The sequence below is a fragment of the Dasypus novemcinctus genome, chromosome 2 (genome assembly GCF_030445035.2).
Source record: "Dasypus novemcinctus isolate mDasNov1 chromosome 2, mDasNov1.1.hap2, whole genome shotgun sequence".
Taxonomy (NCBI): Eukaryota; Metazoa; Chordata; class Mammalia; order Cingulata; family Dasypodidae; genus Dasypus; species Dasypus novemcinctus.
Window position 1 is genome coordinate 52268296 of NC_080674.1, and position 21535 is coordinate 52289830.

The 21535-nt window shown below is 45.3% G+C and overlaps 1 protein-coding gene and 1 pseudogene across 1 annotated transcript; one reads left to right on the forward strand and one right to left on the reverse strand.

Annotated features, from left to right (window-relative positions):
* Positions 1-5560, reverse strand: part of LOC101418721 (TGF-beta-activated kinase 1 and MAP3K7-binding protein 2-like) — a 46860-nt pseudogene extending 41300 nt beyond the window's left edge.
* Positions 5561-5728: 168 nt separating this feature from the next.
* LOC139439954 (isoniazid-induced protein IniB-like) lies at positions 5729-20997 on the forward strand. Its single transcript, XM_071218388.1, has 2 exons — positions 5729-6217; positions 20890-20997. Exons 1-2 carry the CDS (start codon positions 5729-5731, stop codon positions 20995-20997), a joined length of 597 nt encoding a protein of 198 aa, XP_071074489.1.
* The last annotated feature ends 538 nt before the right edge of the window (positions 20998-21535 follow it).

Genomic DNA, 21535 nt, shown 5'->3' on the forward strand with positions numbered 1-21535 from the left:
ATACTCATCAAGGATGTGAGATTTTACACATTTCCAAGGGCCTTATGTGACAGTTTTAATAATTTGCTGAGATTCATTTTGGAAGCTTGGAAACAGTGATGGACCCTATTAAAAGAAGTAGAGATTTTAGGCCTCCATGGCAAACCATGAAAGAAGAGTTCAAATGACTCAGAGAAAGGAACATGTGACAATGGATCTATGTTACAAAAATAGAAATTTTACTAACTAACCATGTTCTTTGGGAGGGACTAGAGGACACTTTGCTTATCAAGGCAATGAGGAATGAGTGTGGCATCAGCATTGTTGAAATGCTCATTAGTTGCTGTCCTCTGTACACTGGAACTTATATAACAGATGTTACTACAGAACTTGGCTCGCTGGTAGTAATGAAGATGATGTAATCCTGGAAAATCAAGAAGCCAGGTAGCTGTTATAGGCTATATATAGGCTGTTATATTTATAACATAATTAACGTAGTGAGCAACAAGGTCAGAATGGCATCCAGGGGAACAAAGAACTATAAAGATGTCTCATATAGCATGATGTTCCTAAAGACCACAGGTGAGCAGGTAAGAAAGGTACTGCTTAATATATATAATCAGAAGAGATCAAGAAAGGATGGTCAGAAGAATGAGATTAGCAGTATCAAATGAAAGTCACAAGCCCTTACCCAGTTACCAAATCTAAGACAATTCCTAGACCTAAAATCTATCAAGTAAAAAACTGAATTCCTATGAGGAAGCATCATGCAATACTATAGCAAGAAAGTATGGCGATTCCCCTAGTCCTTCTGCAATGGATACCTGCACATTGGGAAAGGACAGTATCCAGATCCTTTAAGGGGTTGTTGAATACAACAGTTTATGCTGCTATTCAATGAAACAAAGTGCCATCATAGCCCCTGTAGCAGTTTGATATGGTTATGAATTCCAAAAATAGATATTGGATTATGTTTGTAATCCGGTCTGTTCCTGGGTATGATTAAGTTATGATTAGGGCTTTGATTGGGCCACATCATTAGAGCACACCCCTTGGTGGATGGGGTCTTACAGATAAAAGGCAAGGCAAAGGACAAAGTTGAGGGTTTTTGATGTTGGAGTTTTGATGTTGGAGTATGGTGCTGAAGCCTTAAGCTGGAGCCCCAGGTTGTAAGCACACAGAGGAAAGAAAAGCCAGCCCCAGCAAGAAGGAAGCCCTGGGAAGAGACGAACCCTGAACCCAGAGAGAAGCAAGACCCTGGAAGGGAGGAAACCAGGAAGCCTGAACCCTCACAGCCATTGACAGCCATCTTGCTCAAACATGTGAAAATAGACTTTGGTGAGGAAAGTAACTTCTGCTTTATAGCCTGATATCTGTAAGCTCCTATTCCAAATAAATACCCTTTATAAAAACCAACCCATTTCTGATATTTTGCATCAGCACCCCTTTGGCTGACTAATACAACTCTCTTAATAGGGACAAACAAGAGTCAGGTCCTTGCTCTGGTCCATCTTGCAAAGGGTCCAATGGGTTCGCATATCCCTCTGGTAAGTGGTGTTCTGGTAAATGTTTACCACCTGACTTTCTGTAAAGAAAAAGCCGAAATTTGCAGGAGTTGTTTCTTCTCACTATGTAAATACCCCACGATGGTCAATTTCAAGCTACCCACATGAAGACACTGAACATGTAATTGAGAAGATATGTGGTAGATGGGGTCTTGTCAGCTAGTGTAAGCTGGCTCCAGCACACCACTGCATTTAGTGGTCATTTTCCCAGATCACAAATATGTAATTGGAATGGATCTACTTGACATTTGGGAGAACTCTCATATTAGATCCTTTACCCATAGGTTATGCATTGTTGTGGTAAGGAGGGCTTTCCACCTCCCCCAGACAATATAGTAAATAAAAAAGCAAAACTTCTCCTGGAGTGGGGTTGGTGAAAGTAATTTTTCCAATGTTCAATATTTAAAGAATGAAGGAGTGGTAGTTCCTGCCTTCCACAAATTATATTCTCCGGCATCAGGCTTGGTGCAAGATATTTATTAGAGATTAGCACCTGTGAAATGAAAGAAGAGGAAACATTTCTGGGCAGAAAAAGAATTTGAAATTTGATGCACAACTGGTGAGCTTTGACCAATGAGCTGGATCTGGAATTAATATGTGTCATGTATCACATATTAGCTTAAATAGTTGACAATTTATACCTGACCTGAACAAATTATTGGATGTACATGATTTAAGTGAAGCATTTCTTTGAGGTAGAGGCACACCCTGAAAGAACTGACAGCCGGGCTGTCTGCTGACCACACTCTATACAGATAGGCAGCAAGTCTGTGCTGAAAGGGGATCTAATAGAATATTTCCATGTCAACCTATCCTTCATATTCCCCTTTAAATAACTAGTCAGTCTCCTGCAAAATCCACAGGAATCATGGTGGATGAGAGTAGAAAATGGAAAACCTAATCAATAAACAGTAAGAAGTACAATAGATGATAAACCCTTATGAAAGCCGTAAAAATACAACTGTCAGTTCTTCTCTTTCAGAAAGCATAATAGACCGATGGCACCAGCTGCTCCCCTTTTGGCTCCACTCTTGGTACTGATCCCAAATATCCCACAAACTGCTCCCAGCCAATGACTGAAAAGAGTGTGGGCACTAATGCATTTGCACTCCCAATCTTGCAAGACACAAAACGTTAATTGTCAACTTTAGTTTGGGGACTTCTTCCCATGAACCTGACTGAAATTTCTTTGGAACAGGACTACAGTCTGAAACTCTTCCTACCTATGGTAAGCAAATAATGACTTCTTCCCCCAAAGATGTCTACTCCTTTATTCCCAGAATCTGTGAATATCTTATCTTACATGGCAAAAGGGACTTTGAGGATGTGGTTAAAATGGAGAAATTATCCTGGATTATCCAGGTGGGCCAAATATTATCACTTAATCCCTTTAAAGCAGGCAACATTTCCAACTGAAATGAAAGAGCTATGATAGAAGTAGCACCAGAAAAGATTCAAAGCATAAGGGTCTTGACTCACAGCTATTGGCTTTGAAGACATAGGAAGGGCCCATGAGTTAAGAAATGTGATGACTCCTAGAAACTAAGAATACCTTTTAGTTTACAGTCAACAAGGAAACAGTTTCCACAAGTGCAAGAATCAGAATTCTGTGAACAACCTGAATAAACAAAGAATTGGATTCTCCTCTAGAGCTTCCAGAAATGAAAATTGCCCTGCCAACCCTTTGATTTAATTCTCATGAATCCTGGGAACTGTGACATAATAAATGTGCATTATTTTAAGCCACTAAGCTTGTGAGAATTTTTTACAGAAGCAATAGAAAACTAATATACTATATACTAATACACTATCCTCGCCCCTCTTCACAGATGCCCTATCTGCAACCACATTCTGAAGATTCTCTACATCTTTTTTGGTTCCCTCTCTTTTATCTTTCATAAGAATTTCCCCCAATAAATCTCTTAAACATATAATCTTATCATCTACTTTTCAGAAGACCTGAACTAATAAAATATTTTCTGAGAGGAATTTGAAGTAGTATAATGTGTACTTAGTAATATTGCTACAACTCATTTTTTTGGAGATAAATGGGAGATCTACAAAGCTGGTAGCCTTGAGTAGGGCCAGGGCAATAAAGGGTTCTTCCGCAGATTCAAGCTTTAGTATAAGCAGCCTTGCCACATATTCATATGCACCAGCAGATACGGTTATTAGGAATATCATGGTAAAGAAAGATTCAATGTGACCACTCCAGTAAACCCCAGTAGGAGTGTTGTACCACAGATACTTAGCATATGGAGCTAAGTCATGTAGGAGAGAACTTTAAAAAGTAAGTCTGGTAGAAACTGAGTATCTAAATATGGGTACATCAATTGACCATTTGGCCAGAACTTGCCATCATGAGCTAAATACTTTCAGGCCAATCAAGTCATACATTTAGGTAGGTCCAAAAACAAGCAATTTGAAAATGGAGATGTGTTGGCCTCCGCTGCGGCACTGCAGGCGGGTCACTGCAGGCGGGTCGCTGCCGGGGATCGGGCCTACGCCACGGCCTGACCGGGGCGGCAGCGGGCGGCTCAAGGCTTGGTGGGGACGCGCGGTTCGATGGAGGAAAAACCACGGAGACGAGGTCTATGCGCAGGTCTGACTTTATTCGGGAAGTACATGAGGTTTTATAGTGTCATGGAGGCGGGGAGGCTGTGGGAGGGGCATGTCCGCGGGGCAGCCGAGGATTGGTTGCAGAGGCAAGGGCGGACCTGCGGTTTATGACGCAAGCCATTGATGGCAGAGGGGGGTTGCCTCCGAGGCTGTGCCGGGGCGGACCCAGGACGAGGGCGATTGGAATGAGGCGGGGAGAACAGCGATCGGCTGGGAGGGGGAAGACAACAGTGGCTGGGAGGAGGGGCGGAGGGAGGCAGCAGCACAAACTGCTGCTGAGAAGGGCCATAATGCAGAGGGGTTACGAGGAACAGGCGGGCAAAGTGTAAGGAAGCGAAAGGCAGGGTGGGAGCAGGGGACAATTGTTCCCTCTTTCGAAAATAAGAACGCACAGGTTTTGCGGGATTGACATTTTGTGGGGAGGAAAGATGAGGGGGGTGAGAAGAGGGGAAATAGGAGAGAAAGGAACGAGGAGGGGCTACCGGCAGGGGGCGTGGGGGCACGAGGGGGGCGTGAGCAGAGGGGAGGGCGGCTGAAATGCCCGATTTCCCATGCGGAGGGCAGAGAACCCGTACCCGCAGCTCGAGGCGACCACGATGGGCCCTATCGATGGCCGCCTCCTGCCACCTCCGTGAGCCACACCTGGGCGTGCCGGGCCTCCTCAGGAAGGGGATGGCTTTGGGAGAGGACTAGGACAGCTGTGGCCAAGAGCCTTTGCCGCTCTCGGTGCTGGCGAACGGACTTGCGGATACAGCAGGCGAGGCCTAGGAGGAGGAGGAGAAGGAGGAAAAGGAAGGCGTAGAGGAGGAGGCTGGAGGGTTGGAAAAGGGAGAGGAATTTTTGGAGCACGTCTCTAAGGAGGGAAGCTGAGAGGGTTGGGGGCTTGATGGATTCGAGGGTGAGGATGTGTTGCTGGAGGGAGTGGGTGTAGTTGAGGAAGGAGGTGTTGTAAGAGGAAACATCCATTGGCGTAGTGCAAGGCGGGCGGTCACCGACGAGTTGACGGGGTGGGGGGTTAAGCAGAAGCTAGAGAGGGGCCAACGGGCATCACAGGTGGTGGTGGCTATGTCGTAGAGGGCGGCAACGTCAGCGGCGAGCAGGTCGATTTGCTGCTGTAGGTTGAATAAGGCTTGGTGGTGAAGGTAGTTGATGTTGCTTTGGTCGCCGAGGGCAAGGGCTGCTGCTGTGGATGCGTTGATGACGGCGGAGGCAGCGCCAGAAGAGACGGCAAGGGCCGCCGCCGCGGTGGTGGCAGCTGCGAGGGATGCGAGGACGGCAGCAGTAATGGCGGCTGTGATGCCAAAATCTCGGGGGTGGCGAGAAAGGGGGAAATCTACCAGCTGGGGGGCAACCCAGTCGGGGGAGTCAACGGGGAGCCACACAACGCGGGGCTGCATCACCAGAAAGGCGGAAGGGAAGGAAGAGTTCCAGTGGTTTGCGAGGCTGCAGTTGGTGAGGGTGGATTCGGAAGGAGGGGGGCATAAAAGGAAATAGTAAGGGTGTCGAACGAACGGGGTGGAGGTGAAGGTGACGTTGGGGGGAGGGGTTGTAGGCGAGGAGACAGTATGGGTGATAACCGAGACGTTGGCGTGGGAGACAAGGCAATTGGGGTGGCAGGTAAGGGCGCGGAGATCGAAGCAGGTGTGGGGGTTGCACAGGGACATGACGCTAAACGTGCGGGGGACCAGGGGGGAAACTTGGAAGGGGTTTGCATAGCAGGGGGTAAGGTTGTGGGGGTCGGAGATGTTGCAGGGGGCTCCGTGGAAGAGGCCACCAATGCGAGGCGTGGGGTAGAGGCAGGGAGTCCAAGGGAAAGTGGGAAGGCGGGCCGGCAGGGTGTCGGCGTGGCAGGGCTGGACGAGGGGCCACATGAAGGGGTGGGAACTGGGCATGGGGGCGGAGTTGGTGGGGAAAAGCCAGGGACCTGTGACATTGAGAGCGGAGGCGTTGAAGGAGGAGTTGACGTTGAGGGGGGAGGTGGGGGAGAGGTCAAGAAGAGTGGCGTTGGTGAGAAAAAGGCAGGAGTTATTGCGGGGGTTTACGCACAGGGAAAGGTTGGTGACGAACTGCAAGGCGTCGAGGGGAATAGGGATGGAGACATTTGGCAACGACGAGGAGACAGGAAGGGCGAGGGGGTCGCAGCTTTCTGGGAGGAAGTCGCAGTTGGGGGAGTACATGGTGGGGAAGGTGGGGGAGTGAGGGGAGAGGAAGAGGAAACCAGGCGGTTGAAGAAGGGCGGCCCAAAGGGGTGTGGCCTGGGCTGAGGAGGCTAAGGAGAGCATAGTGATGAGAAGGTGTAGGAGGCAGGGGGTGGTAGGAGGGCGCCGGGCAGGGGAGGCGCGAGCACGACGGAGAAGCTGGAGAATTTGCTGCTCGATGGAGGCATCTTCAAGGGAGAAATGGCTCAAGCGGCGGACAAGAAGACGACGTCGACGTCGCTCGCGGCGGGAGAGAGCTGGCGTGGTCCCTGCGGGTGATGGCGCAGGAGGGGCAGACTCAGGTGGGCTCGACTGGGCAACTGGAGGTGTCATCTGCAACGACAAGAGGAGAAAGACCTCACGGGGGGGGGGTGAGATGCGGAGAAGGGCCATCATTACGGCAGGGGGGAGTCATCAGGGGGAGGGGGGTCGGGAGGTGGAAGATCGGCAGGGCCGTGTGGGGTGAAGGGCTTGACAAGACGAGCAGGGATCCAGACAGGCTGGGGTGCGGATTCCGGGAAGACGCAGGCAAATCCTCGCCCTTGGGTGAGAAGGGGCGCTGGTCCAGTCCACTTGCTAGTGAGAGGGTCACGCCAGAGGACGAGAGGGGCTGGAGTGGGCCGGTAAGAGGGCCCCCAGTGCTTGTGGACGGGCGAAAGCCCCTCAGAGTCAAAGGTCATCAGGTTGTGCTGGATGAGCACTTGCGTGACTGTTTCACGTGGGGTGAGGCGGGGTTGAGTCTCTCTAGTCTTCTGGACGAGGATCTTGAGGTTTTGGTGAATTCTTTCAACAAGCCCTTGGCCTTGCGGGTTGTATGCGATGCCGAAGTGGTGGGTGATGTTGTAGAGCTTCACAAACTCGGCAAAGGCGGCGCTGCGATAGGCGGGGCCATTATCTGTCTTTATGTCCCAGGGGACTCCCATGAAGAGGATGGCTTCCCGGAGCGCTTGAGTGGCATACTTGGCAGACTCTCCCGGGAGGGCGACGGCGTAGCAGAGGTGCGAAAACGTATCGATGGCAACATGAAGGAACTTCCATCGGCCAAAGGAAGCGACATGTGTGACATCTAATTGCCATCTAGAGTTGGGCCGCAATCCGCGCGGGTTGACACCCTGGGGCTGGAGTGGCCCCAGGGGCAGCAAAGGTGCGCAGGAGCGGCACGCACGCACCAGATGTTTGCATGTCTCGATGGGAAGTTCTGGGAGGAGTCGATGGAGGGCGGGTGCACCAAGATGGAAGCGCGCATGCAAGGTCTTTGCCTGGTTGATAATGTCTCCTACGGCAGCTGCAGGGCTGAGGGCATTGATGGAAGCACCTTGGGCGGCTTGGTCAGCGAGATGGTTGCCGTGAGCCAAGGGGCCTGGGAGGCCTGAGTGGCTCCTAATATGGGCAATGAACCAGGGTTGTCGCCGCCTCTCTAAGAGGAGTTGAAGGTCAGCTAAGGCCAGGTTGATGTCCCGGTTGCCGATGCTAGCAGGCGGCAGGAAGGCCGCAAAGGCAAGGATACGAGAGACCTGCAGGCAGTAGAGACTGTCCGTGAAGATATTTACTGGCTGGTCCTGGAGATATCGGAGAGCCAGAGTGACGGCTTTCAATTCGGCCACTTGGACAGAGCTGCTATGTCGGCGGACGTGGCAGAGGGGTTGTGTGGAGTTGGGCTTGTAGAGGACTACAGCAAAGCAGTGCTTGGAGGCATCAGTGAAGGCGATGGCGACGTTGGGGAGTGGCTTGGAGGACGGGAACGGGAAATGGTCAGGAGCTGCGACGGGGAGCGTGCTGAGGCCTTGTATGAGGCGGTGCTGGGGGAAGTGATTATCGAATGGGCCGGAGAATAGGAGGAACAGTGCCTGCATATCTATGGAGTCCTTTAGCAAGTGAGTGACCTGCTGAGTTGTAAGGGGCCAAATGATGACATCTGGATGACGCCCGTAATGGTGGGTGGAGCGCTCAACAAGGGCGAGGGCGAGCTGCGCGAACAGGATGGATTGGGGGGTGATTCTGCGAAGCTTGCTTTTAGCTAAATGGACCCACAGGAGCGGACCGTCCTGCCAGATGAGGCCAGTGGGGGTCCCACGGGTGGGAAGGACGAGTCCTGCAAATGGCTTGTCTGGGTCTATTCGCTGGAGCAAGCAGTCCATTAGGGCAGAGTTGACAGAGCTCAGGGCGCATTCTGCTTCATACGACAGGGTGACCCTCTTTGTGGGTGCCTGTGATGGTGGGCCAGTGGTCTGAAGAAGCTGAAACAGAGGCTGCAGCTGATGTGTGGTGACTGGCAGCGACGGGCGCAGCCAGTTGAGCTGGCCACAAAGCTGTTGGAGATCATGGAGCGTCACGGTTTTGGGGACGTTTATAAGCGGCGCCATGGGCGTGACCGTTTCCGAGATTTCAAAGCCCAAGAATTGAAACGGTGGGTGGAAAACGGCTTTCTCTATGTTGATCTGAAGACCGATATCTTTCAGATTGGAGAGAAGACTGGCAACTATAGCTTGCAGTTTTGGCTCGCTCGGATGGGCTACAAGGATGTCATCCATGTAATGCACGATAGTGGCCTCGGAGGTTAAGGGCTCAATAGCAGTAGCCACAAACAGCTGGCAGATGGCAGGGCTGTTCTTCATGCCTTGGGGGAGGACTTTCCACTGATACCGTTTGGCAGGCCGGTGGTGGTTGGGCTGGGGAACAGTAAAGGCGAACCGTGGGCGGTCATCCGGATGCAGGGGGATAGAGAAGAAGCAGTCCTTGATGTCGAGGACTGCCACATACCAATCTCGCGGGAAGGCTGACGGGTGAGGCATGCCGGGCTGAGGAGAGCCCATGGGTTTGATGTGCTTGTTAACCTCTCGCAGGTCGTGGAGGAGGCGTGGCTTGCCAGATTTTTTGATGATGAAAAAAATGGGAGTATTGTATGGACTGGTGGAGGGCTCAACATGGCCAGCACGGAGCTGCTCTTCCACGAGGTCCTGAAGAATAGCCAGTTTCGGGGCAGTCATAGGCCATTGCTCCACCCAAATGGGTTCCTCTGTGTCCCATTGCAGAGGAACGGGTGCTGGAGGTCGAACGCGAGCAACGGCCAAAACTATTGGGGGGGCAGCGATGGCTGCGAAGTAAAAAGAACGGCGCCTGACTGGTGAAGAATGTCGCGCCCCCAAAGGACTTGCTTGATATCCCTGAGAACCAGGGGACAGAAGAACCCTGACCGTCCATCGGTGTCATGCCAGGCAAGATCTTCAGCCGCCTGTTGCGAGGAGGACTGGCCTGTGGCGCCTACGACGACGGGTCCGGCTGTGAGTGGGAAGTCACGAGCTTGGGAGAGTGGGATGCAGGAGATTTCGGCGCCGGTGTCAAGAAGGCCGTCCATCCACTTTCCATTGACCTTGATGGTGAGGCGCGGCTGCGAAGCGGGCGACATGGGAACGGACCAGTGGATGCCTACGGGCGGGGCTGGCGCGGGGCGATTGGAGCCTCTTGGTGGCGGGGCTGAGGCTTGCCCCACTGCCCGTTTAAAGGCTGTCTCGGAACACGGCAATCGCGAGCCCAATGATACCCTTTTCCACAGCGCGGGCAGGGGGTGGAGGGCAGCCGGGCGGCAGGAACAGGGCGCGGTGGTGGCACCATAGGCTGGACTACGGGTTGCGGCGGAGCCGGAAGGTTGGGGCACTCCCGAGCGAAGTGGCCCAATTCGCCGCAGCAGAAGCAGGTGTTGGTTGTTTGGACTGCCGCGACAATAGCCGCTGCAAGCGCAGATGCTTGCCCAGAAACTCCGGAGCATGCGAGGACCCAGTCTTGGAGCGGCTTGTCACGAAGGGGACGAATGATGGCTTTGCAAGCTGGGTTACCCCCTCCTGCAGGATGTCCTTAACGAAGGACTCGCGGGCTGCATTGCCGACGACTCGCCTCTCTGCAGCGGCCTGCACACGAGCTACGAACTCATTAAACGGCTCCTCGGGTTTTTGGAAAAGCTTCACGAGGGGCTCTGGGGCGGCCGCGGCGCACGAACGGAAGGCTCGAAAAACACAGTCACGGAGCTGGATGAAAAACCCAGGCGGGGTGGCAGTGTAGGCGCTGGGATCGCCGTAAGGGCCGAACCCGAGAAATGCGTCTGCAGGGTAATGCACACCCTGACGAGCATTGTCGGCAATCTGACTGTCGATCAGGACACCGAGATGGGCTCGCCAGTCAATGAATTGCCCCGGGGAGAGAACCGCTCGGGCTAGAGAGATCCAGTCGTAAGGGATGCAGCGAGGGATGGTCATACGCTCGAGAATGTCTTGGGCATGAGGGCTGGCAAGGCCATCCTCTTTGATCGCGTTGCGGAGCATTTGGATGTCTTTGGGAGAGAAGGGGACCCACGCTTGTGGGTTCTGCGGAGTGCGAGCGGGATTGAGGGGGAACATCTGAGCCAGAGGCGGAGTGGGGGAGGTGAGAAAGGCGGTGTCGTACGCTGGTGGGGGAGGATTCCCGATGCTCCCGCTATTGCTGGAGCAGGCGGGAGGTGAAGCGGGCCATGAAGGTGAGGCATTGGTGGTGCCACCGGGCGCCGGCCAGGAGGGCGCGGCGGCAACGGTGCTTCTGATTGGCCAAGATGGCGGCACGGTGACGTCACGCCTGACATCACTTCTGGCCTCGGGCCAAGATGGCGGAGTGGCCACGTCATTTCCAGGTACAGGCCAAGATGGCACCGGAGGCTCTGCCGGTTTAGCCGAAAATGGCGATCGGCAGGCATCCGGGACGGGACCGGATGGCGACGAGACAGGAAGAGGTGGGTAAAGGCGGGAAGAGGGCGCCGAGGAAGAAGAAGGAGGAGGTGCGCCATGTTGGCATTGTTTGCAGGACGCGGTGGGGGGGGAAGAAGGCGGGGGGTCGCCATGTTGGTTGGGATTCGGATCGGAGGCTGTGGGGGGATCCAGTTCGAGCGCGGCCTCTAGCTGGGCGGACAGAGAGCGAGTATCGTCGTCTCCATCAGGATCGCAGGTGAGAGGGTGGCTAGGCTCACAGGCGAGAGCAGAGGCAGGGGAGGGCACACCTTGGAGACAGGCGCGGATAGCGACGAGGGTCGGGATAAGGCCGGGGGGAAACTGCTTGCGATCGTGCTCCATAGCGGACGTCACCCGCTGAATTAGACGTTCATAGGTCTCTGGGCTCCAGAGAGCACAGGTGGTGAGCCAAGGATTAAGGGGTAGGAGAAGGTCCCAGTACCGCTGTAGCTGACGGAGAGAGACCTTCACGTGGTGAGTCTCTAAAAGGGCCGCAAGCAAGCGGACTTGAGGAACCTGACGGGATGAGAGGGAGGCCCCCATCGCGGCAGAGGGCCTGGGAGGGGGGTGAAGGGAGCAACGCCGGAGAGTCCCTACCTTGAGCGGCGGCACGGGAGGACGGCGATGGGTCCCGTGCGAGGTTCAGCAACGGGCTGGCCAGACAAGGGGCCGTAGCTGGAGTCCCTGTTCGGGCGCCACCTGTTGGCCTCCGCTGCGGCACTGCAGGCGGGTCACTGCAGGCGGGTCGCTGCCGGGGATCGGGCCTACGCCACGGCCTGACCGGGGCGGCAGCGGGCGGCTCAAGGCTTGGTGGGGACGCGCGGTTCGATGGAGGAAAAACCACGGAGACGAGGTCTATGCGCAGGTCTGACTTTATTCGGGAAGTACATGAGGTTTTATAGTGTCATGGAGGCGGGGAGGCTGTGGGAGGGGCATGTCCGCGGGGCAGCCGAGGATTGGTTGCAGAGGCAAGGGCGGACCTGCGGTTTATGACGCAAGCCATTGATGGCAGAGGGGGGTTGCCTCCGAGGCTGTGCCGGGGCGGACCCAGGACGAGGGCGATTGGAATGAGGCGGGGAGAACAGCGATCGGCTGGGAGGGGGAAGACAACAGTGGCTGGGAGGAGGGGCGGAGGGAGGCAGCAGCACAAACTGCTGCTGAGAAGGGCCATAATGCAGAGGGGTTACGAGGAACAGGCGGGCAAAGTGTAAGGAAGCGAAAGGCAGGGTGGGAGCAGGGGACAGAGATGGTGCATCTAGAAACAGGTTTGAAGTTCAGATGGTACAATTAGTTTGTATGAACAGGTTCCCCAAAATCCCTATCATCAGTCACATTTGAAATTATGTCTGTTGCTTGGCTCATATGTATAGACTCATAGAAATTTCCCTAAGAACAGCTAATAAAAAGAAAAAAAAACTCAAGCATGTGTTCTCAGATGAGTCAACTTGGCATGTGGGACAAGACAAACATAGATTACTCATGTACCACAAGACAGAGGTGAGTGGATACTCCTCCAAAAGGAAAAGGTTTGTGTAGTGCATCTCATCACCTTTATATGCAGAGAGAAGTGGTCCAGGATAAGTAAATATTTGAAATAATGTGTGGAAGGAAATGGTTTAGTAGGTCAAGCAAGATTATAAGATTCAAGACAATGGAGTCCAGGGAAAAGATGTGTGAATGGACAAAAAATGAGAAGATCTTAGTAAATAATCCTTGCTGGTTGTTATGATGGTGATGATGATGATGATAGTTATTATTACATAATTGTTCTACCATTTCACAATGGTAGATTTAGTAAAGTCTTATTCATTAAAGTTTATAATTTCATAAACCGTTTCAATTATATCTGTCTCTCTTCAACTTGATAGATTTTCTTGCATTATTTCTTTGAAAATGTCTTAATCTTAATGTTCTGAATTAAGTCTTTCTCAAACTCTATTGATTAGATTTTGGCTGTATGGAATTGAGCTCCCATACTTTTTATTCTTTCAAGTTTTGAATTTCATTTCTTCATTGTACTGGTAACACTTCTATGTAGTACTATATTTTAGAAATCAATGTTTAATTTTCAGGAGCTGTTTCTTGTTTAGCAACTTTTTATTGGCAGCTTATTACAGATTTTTAGAAATAATATCTTTACAACTCTCCTTACAAAATCTACTTAAAGGATTTTTATTTGTTTTTTGTTTGTTCAGTTAGTCTTGTTTTTTGTTTGTTTTTAATTTACACGGTACCTCTTTATTCTAGGGTTATGTTTTTTTTATTTATGTAGCTTAATTTTTTCTGGTCATGCTGAAGACTTTGCATGTATTTCTGGTGATCCTTCAGTATTCATTATTCATATTTAATAATGATGCTCCCAGTCTCCTGAGAAAGCTAACAGAGCTTGTGTATGTTTACAGGCCTTACTTTGTCGTGAGAAGATATGATACTTACCTGGAAGCTAGTTATTATATCTAAATTTTAGAATGCGAAGGCCTTTACTCTATGGATCTATAATCTACACTAACTGCCTATCTTTCCCCAAGCTAGTTTATTCACTCTAAATAAGAATATTTGCATTTTTAGCCCTAGGGAAAGTTCCTGCTGCTGCTGTTCTATTTTAAGGGTCAGGTCAGTCTATTTTTAATATATGGACTTGGAAAACATACTCTAGTTTCCACCCACACACCTTACATCTGCCTTCTCACTTACCTCATATGTCTTAGGGTCTCTCTAGAATTATGTCAAACATATCCTCAGCTTGTTCCCTCAATTTTTCTTCATCAGTCAACAAAGTTAAATAAGCACAGTTCTTGCTTTCAGGAAACTATGACTCTAGGGGTGCTGATAAACCCAAAAACAGATAATTATAATGCAATGTGAAAATACAGTGATAAATATATACCAATGAGACTGCACAATATAAAGAAGGGGTACATAAACCCATTTGCAGGCAGAGCAAAGTGGAACAACAGTCATCAACCAAGATGTCTGGGAGGAGGGAATATCAAATTACTCAAGGTCTCACCACTGATGGAGTATGGGAACACAGGCTTGGTTTCATGGTTATTAATGCCAGTGTCATCACACAAAATGGGCATACTTATATATTCCTCAAAGAATATTTGATGAGTATAAAAAGGCTTAATACATATAGACCTTATATTAAAATGATTGGAATTAGAAAGATTTTGTATACTGAATTCCCACAGTAAATGGTAGCTATTGATTTTCTCCAATTCTTTCACATAGCTTTTATCAAGTTTTATCATCTCTGAGATGGGAATGCTTCTTCTCATGATTCATGCCAAGGTAATGTACCATCTGTCATCTGTCAATCATAGGGTTATGTTATGATATAGCTGATATTTCCTGTTCATGTGTGAATTTGGCAATGTTTAGAAAAGTATCTGTTCATTTGTGTGTTATCTCAGCTGAGAAATTCTTATTGGTAGTTACACAAATGATAGAACTTTAAAGTGGGTCTTTATTTATAGCTACTTCAATTATCTTCAAGGAAAAATTTCCATGTTTTGATCTGAAACAAAATAATTATCATGAACACAGAAGTAGTCTGCATATAACACAATTAAATATAGCAGAGATTGCCAAATATCATGGGGTAGCACTAGCATTTTCAAATTCTAGTACAGGTTAATGTGACATATTCAACCACAATGGGTTATGGTTTAGAAGATAATTTTCTGCTAAAAACATCTAGTTGCCTTTTTTAAAAAGTTAATTTACTCTTGGAGAGTCATATTTCAATAAAGAGAGAGAAGTAAGTTCATCCTGATTTCTTCAATATGTTTTGATTAAAGAAACCATCTGATCAGACTTGATGTCAGAAGTATAAGATGGTGAGTACTCATCAACACGTGAAACATACCAGCATGATGACATGCAAAATTGCCAATGTGCAGGATTAATTAGAAGAATCTTCAGTCTTAAACAATAGAAAAAGCTACTATCAAGTATTTTATGATTCTGAGGAATAAAATAATATGAAACTCTACTAGTCAAAAGAAATGAGCAGATTGATGATTAGTTAGCAATTACTATGTAACAAACCACATCCAAATTTCATAACTTAAGCCAATAAATGTTTATTTATATATATTTTTTGTTGGGCAGCTCTCCTTATATTAATCAGGCTCAGCTGATCTTGATTGAGGTTGTTCCAGATTCCAGGGTCAACCAGCAGGGTATGTTTGGACTTGGTGACCTCAGCTGGGATGACTTATCTCAGTTCCATTTGTTTTTTCACCTTCTAATAGGTTAGCCTAAATTTATTCATATTCTGGAAGCAGGTTATAGGCAGAAAGAGAAAGACTGAATGGATTAGAATCAATTAACCCCCCACACTAAAGGCCTACCAGAAGAAATATTTGTCCATTTCTAGGCATCACAAATGTTTACTTCAGTCTCTACTGTCCTCCACAAAATATATGGTTTTCAATAACAACAGCAAAAACAAGATATAGAAAAAAGCAAGAAAAATGTAAATCTCTGCCAAGAGGTAAAGTAATGAACAGAAAAAGACTCAGATATGACACATAGGCTAGAACTATCTGAGAAAAAATTAAAAATAACTGTAATTATATATTAAAGACATATATATAAAAGGTGGACAAAGTGCCAGATCAAAAGGATGATCTGAAAAATAAGAAATAGAAAATGAGAAATAAAGGACTGAAATGGATATTAATAATGGTTTCAACAAGTTCACATATAGACTAAACTGAGCAAGGAAAGAATTAGGGAACTGGAAGATATATTAAATGTTACCCTAAAAGAAAGCCAAAAAGAAATAAAGGAGAAACAGGAGGAGGGGGAAATAGGAGAAGAAGAAAGAGGAGAAGAACAAAAGAGTCAAGAGCTTTTTGTCATTAAAAAAAATGGTATATCATATGAAAAATTAGAATCTGTAGCAGTTTGATATAGTTTTTGAATTTCAAAAATAGATATTGGATTATGTTTGTAAACTGGTCTGTACCTGGGCATTATTAAATTTTGATTAGGGCTTTGATTGGGCCACATCAGTAGGGTGTTGAGTCCCTGCCCAATGGAGGGTGAGGACTCACGGATAAGACATGGCAAGGGACAGAGTTGAAGTTTTGAAGTTGGAGTTTTGAGCTGGGGCCTGGGAAGTAAGCACATAGAGGAGGTGAACAGCTAAGCCCAGAGAAAATCAAGCCCCAGAGAGAGAGACAGAGCCAGTCACCTGCTAGTGTACTGCTAGCTTTGTGGAGAGAGGCAAAGCCTAGAGAGTCTCACAGTCTACAGCTGACCTTGTGGAGAAAACAGCAGTGAGCCCAGAAAAAAAATGGAGTCCCAGGAAAAGAGGAGCCCAGGAAGCCTGAATTCTTGGCAGGTGTTGATAGCTGTCCAAGTAATGCCCAAGAATATGCCAAAGTTGTTGTGATGAACAACAAACCAATGATCCAAACACAGAGAACACCAGGCAAAATTAATCCAAAACACAGACGCATATACCACTTGTATAGTAAATATATCAAAAGAACAAAACAAGAAAAATAAAAGAGAAAATCTTGAAGGCAGCCTGAGGGGGAAAAGTACCATTACCAATGGAGGAGTAGGAATAGGAATAGGAATGTACATCACATTTCTCATTTCAAGTACTAGAAAGAAAAACAAACAAACATCAAGTCATAATTCTATACCCAAGGATATATTTTCACAATTGAAAGTGCAAAAAAGACTCTTTCAGTTGAACAAAAATTGAGAATGTATTGCTAGAAGACTAGCACTCCAAGAAGTACATTAGGCAGAAAGAATAAGATACCAGACAGAATCTTGGATCTGAGAAATGAAGATTACTGGAATTGGAATAAATGAAGGCAAAAATAAAATTTATTTTTTTCTTTTAATTGCCCAAAAAGATAAATTGCTTCCTGAAACAAAATTGTAGAAATTTATTGTATGTTTATACAATATATAAAATATATATGACAAAAACAGTACAAAGAATGGCAGGGAGAAATTAGAAATATATGGTTGTAAGGTATTAACTAATTTGTTGTAAAAGCTTAGTAAACTTCTAGCAAGGTTTAAAAAGATCTCAATAATCTGATTGTAAGGAAAAAAGAAATTATGTAAAATATTCATTGTACACAAAAGAAAGGTAGAAGAGAAGGGAAAATAAATAGAAACCAAATTGAATAAATAGAAATAGCCATGATAGTAAGTTTTAATTATTTCATCAATAATCACACCACTTAAAAATAATAATTAAAAGAAAGATTGTCAGATTGAACTCAAATGCAAGGTGTGACTATCTGCTATGAAAAACATATTTTAATATAAATTTAAAGGATAGAAAGTGATATACCATGATATAATTATTCAAATAAAGCTGGAGTAGCCAAATTAATATAAAATGAAATAGATTTCAGAATAAGGAATGCTACCATAGATAGACATATCACAAAATGGTAAAGAAATCAATATTCCAAGAAGACGTAACAATTATAATTATGTATGTACAAGCAACAGAGCTTCAAAATACATAAAACAAAATTTGAAGGATCCAAAGGAGAAATATAGAAATCTTACGGATAGACGACTTCAGCACTCCTCTTGCAGTAATCGATTGAACTAATAGAAAATAAAAGACCAGAAAAACACTATGAAACAAATAGATCTAATTTACATATATAAAACTTCAATACAACAAAAACAGTGTACACATTCTTTTCAAGTGCACACAGGACATTCATTAAAATAGAGCATATTGTGGAGTGGGTGTAACTCAGTGTTTGGGTGCATGCTTTGAAGGTCCCAGGTTCAATCCCTGATATTGCCTAAAATATATTTGTATTTTGGGCCAATAAACAAAATGATTCTAATTAACAAAAATGTAAATCATAAAATGCTGTTCTCTGTCTATAAGCAGTTAAGTTAAAAATCAATAATATAAAGGTCTCCAGAAAAATATTCAGATATTTTTTAATGCACTTCAAAGTAAACCCAAAGCAAACAAAAGAAAATGATTAAGAGCAGAAATCAATGAAATTGAGAACAGAAAATAATACAATAAATCATTGACACTAAATGCTGGTTCTTTGCAAAGATCAATATAATGAATTATTTTCTAGCCAAACTGAACAAAGGAAAAAAATAAAAAGAGAAGCTCAAATTATCAATATCAGGAAAAAATAGGGGACAACACTCAAGACCTGACTAATATTAAATGTATAACAAGGGAATACTATGCACAACATTATGCAGATACATTTGAAAACTTGGATGAAATGGATGGATTACTTAAAATTTTTGCCAAATCTTACTCAAAAAAATAGAAAATATGAATAGTCCTTTATCTAGCATAGAGATTGAATTCATAGATAAAAAATTATATCAAAGGGAAATGAAATCTCAGATACCACTGAATAATTTTACCATGCATTTTATGATTCTATACAATCTATTAATGATGGAAAACTGAAAGCTTTCTCCCTAAATTTTGAATAATGCAAATATCTTCTCTCCCATTACTCCTATCCATAATGGTGATAAGTTCTTGCCAGTGCAGTGTGGCAGGAAAAGGAACTTTAATGCATATCATATGGCCTGTGTATGTACTGGCCTGTGCATATATTCAAACTTATCTAATTCTGTATCCAAGTTTGCCTACTTTCTGGAAAGCCAATTAAGTGATATAAACTCTATAGGCTTTGTATATTCAGAAAGGATGTAGACTGAATGTGTATTCGAGCTTACATCCAGACAGAATGTGAGTGGTATATTAATTCTTCCAGACAGAATGTGAGTGGTATATTAATTCAAGCTTACCTGGTGTCCAAACAAAATCCTAGACTCTAAGAAACTGAACCCTGATCTGACAAAGAAAGTTCATTTTCTGCCAAAAGTGCAGCTTGAACTGTAGTCCTAAATCCTCTGCATAAAAAGGACCTGGAAATCTACTCAGGGCTTGGTGTTTTGGACAGAAGACTGCCAGGCCTGGCTGGTCATAATAAATCTTCCTTCTCAGAGAATTCTTGCATCCTGGTTTTCAATACCGTGAACACTGACTTCTCTCTGTTGCTAGTACATTTCTGGGGGTTTGTCTGGGATTGCTGTGAAGGCCAGAGATGGCAACAGTTGCTTGACCCTCTCAAATGCCTCCAAGGAAGCTGGGAGGGCCTGGATGAACCCCAGCCCAGGATGTTCCTGGACCTCTTTAGTCTAGAAAGAGGTTGTGGACTCTGCCAGAACCCTCCTGGAAGAAACCAGAAGGGTCTAAAAGAAATTCTGACAATGACACAGGAAAACTCTGCACACCAGATGGGGAAGTCCCCTGTGGGCATAGTGCAGGAAAATCCTAACTGTAAACATTAGAAGGGGGGCCTAATCAACCCCCAAGAGGACCCTAGGACTCTCAAAAAGTTAGAGAGGAAGCCATCTGCTCCAGGTCTGAAAAGAAAAGAAAAGTGGGTGTTTCTGTCTGTGTGCTCTAACTCTTTGGTGTTTGTCTATTTTTTCAATACCAGTATATATTTTCATACCTCCAGATGGTAATATTAAATTATGTAAAATGGTGAACTTTGGTTAGGTTGAAACTCTGGGACACCAGGTCAGTTGACTAAAAAGGTGCCTCTCCATTCTTCCTAACATAATAAACACAGCTTCTGGCATGCTAGCAAATGCCCCATGAGAGTCTCTTCTCAGGAATCAGGAAATTCTGCCTACTGCTGATCCACATGGCCATGGAGAAGCCTCTCTATAAAACCCTGAATTCCAATTAAACCAGCATAAAAAACAAACAACAACAAAAAACAAATAGATCTAAGGCCCAGAAACCTCATATTATGTCTCCTTAGAAAAAAGAGAGAGAGAAAATAAACCTTGAACTTCCATTAGTGTAAACTCAGTTGTGCCTATAAAAGGTATGAATAGTGATCAAAATAAAAAGAGCTCATATGCCATCAACCAAAGTCAAAGAGTTCCTAGATATGCTAAAGGTATAGAATTTTCTCTTCTGTTTTAATCTGTGCTTAACTATGTGTTCAACTTTAAAATCTGAATTTAACTTTGCCAGTTTGTTTATGCATAAGAGATCAGATTTGGTGTTTACCTGTTAAAAATTGAATAACAGTGAAAGGTAACCAGAAAACAAATCTTTAAATACCAATATTGTATTGCTAGTAAATTTAATGCATAAATCATAAGCGAAATTTGTGTTATTGCTGAAAAAAAAAACAGAAATGGCACAAAGTTGTTACTAATAAAATTGTTTTAATTGCTTAGTTAATAAATAAAGGTGCCCAAATTGATTTTAAGTGAGAACTTTCTAGAAAATAGGAGTTTATATCATTGTATAAATGCCTTTATATATAAAACAGCAGAAAAATAATAACTGAAATTATTACAAGGAAGTAAATGTAGCCTAGATTTCAGCTGTTATAATGGAAATCCTAAACTAATTTACCTTTGTTTATGGCTACTTCCAGTCTATCTTTTGCTTACTATAGTAATGGTAATTATAACAAATTTATCTTTAATTATGGTTATTTTATAACTAGCCTCACCTAACCCTTAAACTTCAGCTATTGTGATGGTAATTGTAAACTGCCTTTGTTTATGGTTACTGCAAGTCTGGCCCCACCCATTGCCTCTGTTTATGGTTATTTCTTGATAACTTCTGCCCTTATGGCTCAGAAAAAAACAAATTTAAAATATCCCTGTCTCCTGTTCCACTGGTATTAATAACCCTGCTTTCTTTCATGGCTCCAGATATAAACTAAATTACTGCCTGGTTGAATTCTTAACCAGGTTGGAAGTCCACTCTTCCAGACCAGGGGCCACTGGAATCCTGTTATCTCTGAGGACTGGAAAGTAAAAGAAGCCTCCTGCCTTGACTGTCAGGGTTCCTACAGGTAGCAATTCATGAAAGAAACCATTTCCCCTGAGGCTTTAATAGCCTCAGTGAATATACATGTATTTCGTCTTGCTCACCCAGATTCTGCTGAAATCAAGGTAAAATATAAAATTCTAAAGTGAAGGAAAATTATGTTAAAGCATTGGGAACATTTTTGCTATAAACCATTAATTTTAAAAAAATCCTTGTGCAAAACTGCATGGTCATAATGCAAATTAGGAAAAGCTTTCTTGGAGATCTTCCAAATGTTGTTTTACAGTTAAACTTGTTTTGTGACAGAATGAAAGTTTTAAGTAATAAGTTGTGTTTCCATGTCAAACTATTCATGTCTGTCTATTTACTCAGTATATGGCTTCACACATTGGGATAATAACATCAAGTTAACTAATAATTCTTCAAAAAGCTCTATTCAAATTGTTTAAAAAATTAAATATGCAGCTATATATGTGATAAATATTCCTAAAGCCCAAATTAGGCTAAAACAGAAAAGTCATAAAAATCTAAATATAGCAACTATTAAAAGGGGGAAAAGGATTTTCC